This window comes from Helianthus annuus, chromosome 4 (genome assembly GCF_002127325.2).
Source record: "Helianthus annuus cultivar XRQ/B chromosome 4, HanXRQr2.0-SUNRISE, whole genome shotgun sequence".
NCBI classification, from domain to species: domain Eukaryota; kingdom Viridiplantae; phylum Streptophyta; class Magnoliopsida; order Asterales; family Asteraceae; genus Helianthus; species Helianthus annuus.
In genome coordinates, this window is record NC_035436.2 from 189,757,888 (window position 1) to 189,761,342 (window position 3,455).

Consider the following 3,455-nt stretch of genomic DNA (forward strand, 5'->3'; position numbering starts at 1 on the left):
CAAAAGCAAAAAGTTTAATGACCTGAGTCCCTATAAGCATTTTCTTTAACTATTTGAGTCCAAATTTCTAACTCCATCCACCAAGTCTGTTAACTATGAGGGTAATTTGGTCATTTACACACAAATCATTATTTACACACAAATCAACATTATCTCATTCAAAGTCATCGCCATCTTCCCAATACTCCCGGGTATACACCCACCCAAATCATTATTTGCCAAAACCATTAAACCGGAGATCTAAATACCTCAAAGCCGGCAACGATAACACCACCGTTGGAAAAATTCCAACGAACCGGTTGTTACTTATATCTAACTCATAAAGTAATGTCAAGTTTTTAAAACTTGTAGGAACGGTTCCACAAAACCGATTTGAGTTGATGTCGAACAGGGCTAGATCTGTTAACAGACCGATCTCCGACGGGAGGTAACCGGCGATGTCGCTGTGGTTGAGGTCGATTCTAGCGACTACACGGATGGAGGGGTTGGTTGGGAATGGGGCACAGTAAACGCGGCCGTAGGAGCAGACGTAGGCTTTCCAGAGTCTTGGGTTTTCGAAAAGTAGAGTGTTTACGTCGCCGGAGTTGTCGGTGACGAAGGTGAGGTAGGCGGAGATGAGGAGGGTGAGGATGATGGTGTGTATGTGCGACAGTGGTGGGTGTTGTGGAGGTGCAGCGGTGGTGGGTGTTGTGGTGGTGATGGTGTAGTGGTGGTGGTGATGGTGGAGTGCGGTGGCGACGGTGGTGCTGATTGTGGAGGTGTGGTGGTGGGTTGTAGATGGTTTAGCTAGAGATAGAGACAGTTCTGGAGTCTGGATATGATGGAGTCTGGATATAATCCAGAGAATATATATATTGAATAATAAAATGGTTTTTTTAATTAAAAGGGTAATTTGGTCATTTAACAAAAGTTAACATAATAATTTTAACACTGTTAGAACTTTGGACTTAAATGGTTAAAGAAAATGCTTATAGGGTCTCAGGTCGTTAAACTTTTTGCTTTTGGACTCAACTAGTTAAAATCCATAAAACACAGGGACTCAAAAAGGAATTTACCCTAAGATTAATTGCCAAAATGACCTTTTTGTAGCATTTTCCCCCCACGTTTGGTATTTTTTGTCATTTTCATCCAAATAACTAACTTAGTTAAAAAACACCGTTTAATGAGGGGTATGTTTGAAATTTTATATTTATAAATAGGGGTATTTTGGTCTTTGGCTTTATCATTTTATATATTAAAACCTATATAAATTAGCAAGTTATATGTGCATTATCACTTGTACTTCATGTTTGGGGAGTGTTTCAAAAAAAAACTTTTGATTTTTCTTCTTCATCCTCTATCCCCAATTTAAAGTTTACAAGAATGGATACAACCTCACTTCTAATCTATTCACCATTATCATGCTCATTATCCTCTTCTAAACCTAAAATCACTCTCAATTCCTCATCCTTCACCTGTTATGCATTCGGAAAATGCTTGCGGTGGAACTTTCTCCCGCCAACAACCACCGTCATTCTGCGTCACCTCAAGCGTCACTCTTCCGCACATCGGCGCTTGCTGTTGGTGAAATACTGGAGAAATCTAGCTTAGAGGACTCGGTTTCGTGTGTTTCTAAAGACCGGATTCCCAAAATTGATAAGAGTGGGAGGTTTTGTAGCCCTAGAGCCGCCAGAGAGCTTGCACTGTATGTTCATTTCACCTCAAATTCATGCGATTTCATTGAATTTTATTTGTGTATTGTATTATACACAAAGTGAGCATAATTGTGTTGTTTGAGACAAATTGTTTGTTAATTGTACTTCAAAACATTTCATTGAGTTTTTAGTTTTTAGTTTTCATCATGTATCATACTATGTCACAACGCAATACACAGAAACCCATCTAGAGAGAAAGAGAAAGCGAGAGTGATGGGAGGTGGCAGTTTGATGACGGTGGTGAAAGGTTGTGGTGGTGAAAGGGGATTGTGGCTGTCGCGGTGGCGGTGATGGTGACGGTTGCTACGGCGACAATCGTAATTCACAATTTTTCTGTGGATTTCACTCGCCGAGCATCTTCTCTCTCTTCACCGTATCATCTCTGATCTACCATTAAAACACCTTTCACTTCATCTCATATTTCAATTCTCAATCATAAGTCATAGGTTTCAGGTATTAACTATCAAATTCTCCTTTATACAACTCCAATTTCACCATATCTGATCAATTGCATCAACTCACGACTTCTGTATGACGTGAATGATACACTGCAGGTTAGGTTTCCGGCGACAGAGTTGACCAGCGATCTCTCACAGGGTCTGTTTTTTGGTTGTGTGATTAGTAGATTTTAGTGATTGATGAGTTTATATTAAATGGAGATTTTCGAATAGTGACCAAAATTTTATCTCGCACATTATAATGTTCGTTGTGAGATGCAGCCAATGTTATAAAGTTTTTCATGAAAAGTTAATTGTTTTCCGAAAAAAAGAAGTTTCTTTGGGCTAATCAAAGAATACATTAGCAAACCTTGAACCAACACGGTTACACGCGAGGTGTTTGATGAAATGTTTGAATGAGGTGCATATTCTGATTCCTGTACTTTTAAGTTTTTCGTCACCACTTGGTCTAAAACTCATGAATTTTCCAATGTGGTTAATGGTAAAGTGCATTGTTAGACAAGGAAGTTACACTAATGAAAAGGAAGAGCTCACACGCGCAGTTGACGTCTGGACTGATAATGACCAAGTAATCGTTAGCTATGCGTGTGAGGGTTGTGAAAACTTACAGCAACATTACATATGACAAAAAAAAAATTTGTAGATCTGTCAAAGTAGCTCTAATCTTGTGATGTTTAAACTTTAGGCTTTGTAAGTTACCAAATTGGAATATTACTTATTAAATGTTTTGACATTTGTTTTTGCAACAGAATTTTACTCATTATAGGTGATTTTATCAAGCCTAATTGTACTTTATGGTTCAGTACTTTCCTCTTTCCTCTATTACTTACTTTCCTCTTTCCTCTATTACGTGGCCCCCGAGGTCCTGAAGTTCTATAGCCAGGCAACAATGTCATATTTGGAGTGCTGGTGTCATAAGATGTATTTTGCTATGTGGGTTCCCACCATTCTCGGTATAATTATCTGCTTTGTTTTTTATAGCTTTTTCCTTATCATGATACGATCTTAAGGTTTCATTTACTTAATCATTTTTTATTTGTGAAATGGAACAAGGAATATACGAGCAGGTTTTGAAAGGTAATCTAAACTTATTCGTGAGTGTTTTTTTTTTCAGACATTTTGGTTTTTCTAGGTCCGATTGAATTACCATTTCAAAAAACAACCTTCGTTGATGAAACGACCTGTTCTATCATTTTCGCGTACCTCTTTTTTAAGGAAATGTTTCAAACGACTACGAAAATTTATAATTTCCCTAAATCACTTGATTTCATCATTACAGGTGTGTCTATTTTGTATTTGCCTG

The 3,455-nt window shown here is 38.0% G+C and overlaps 1 protein-coding gene across 1 annotated transcript; it reads right to left on the reverse strand.

Annotated features, from left to right (window-relative positions):
* Positions 1 to 211: 211 nt before the first annotated feature.
* Positions 212 to 1,396, reverse strand: LOC110934056 (leucine-rich repeat extensin-like protein 4). Its single transcript, XM_022177250.1, has 2 exons — positions 1,374 to 1,396; positions 212 to 827 (listed from the first exon to the last, which is right to left on the reverse strand). Exons 1-2 carry the CDS (start codon positions 1,394 to 1,396, stop codon positions 212 to 214), a joined length of 639 nt encoding a protein of 212 aa, XP_022032942.1.
* Positions 1,397 to 3,455: the final 2,059 nt, after the last annotated feature.

What these genes read in the sequence shown, in the direction of transcription:
- LOC110934056 (XM_022177250.1), bottom strand. Translation starts at nt 1,396, where the DNA reads ATGGTGAATAGATTAGAAGTGAG. An exon ending in GTGAATAGATTAGAAGTGAG is followed by an intron (nt 828 to 1,373) that starts GTTGTATCCATT and finishes GATTATATCCAG; the next exon opens with ACTCCATCATATCCAGACTC.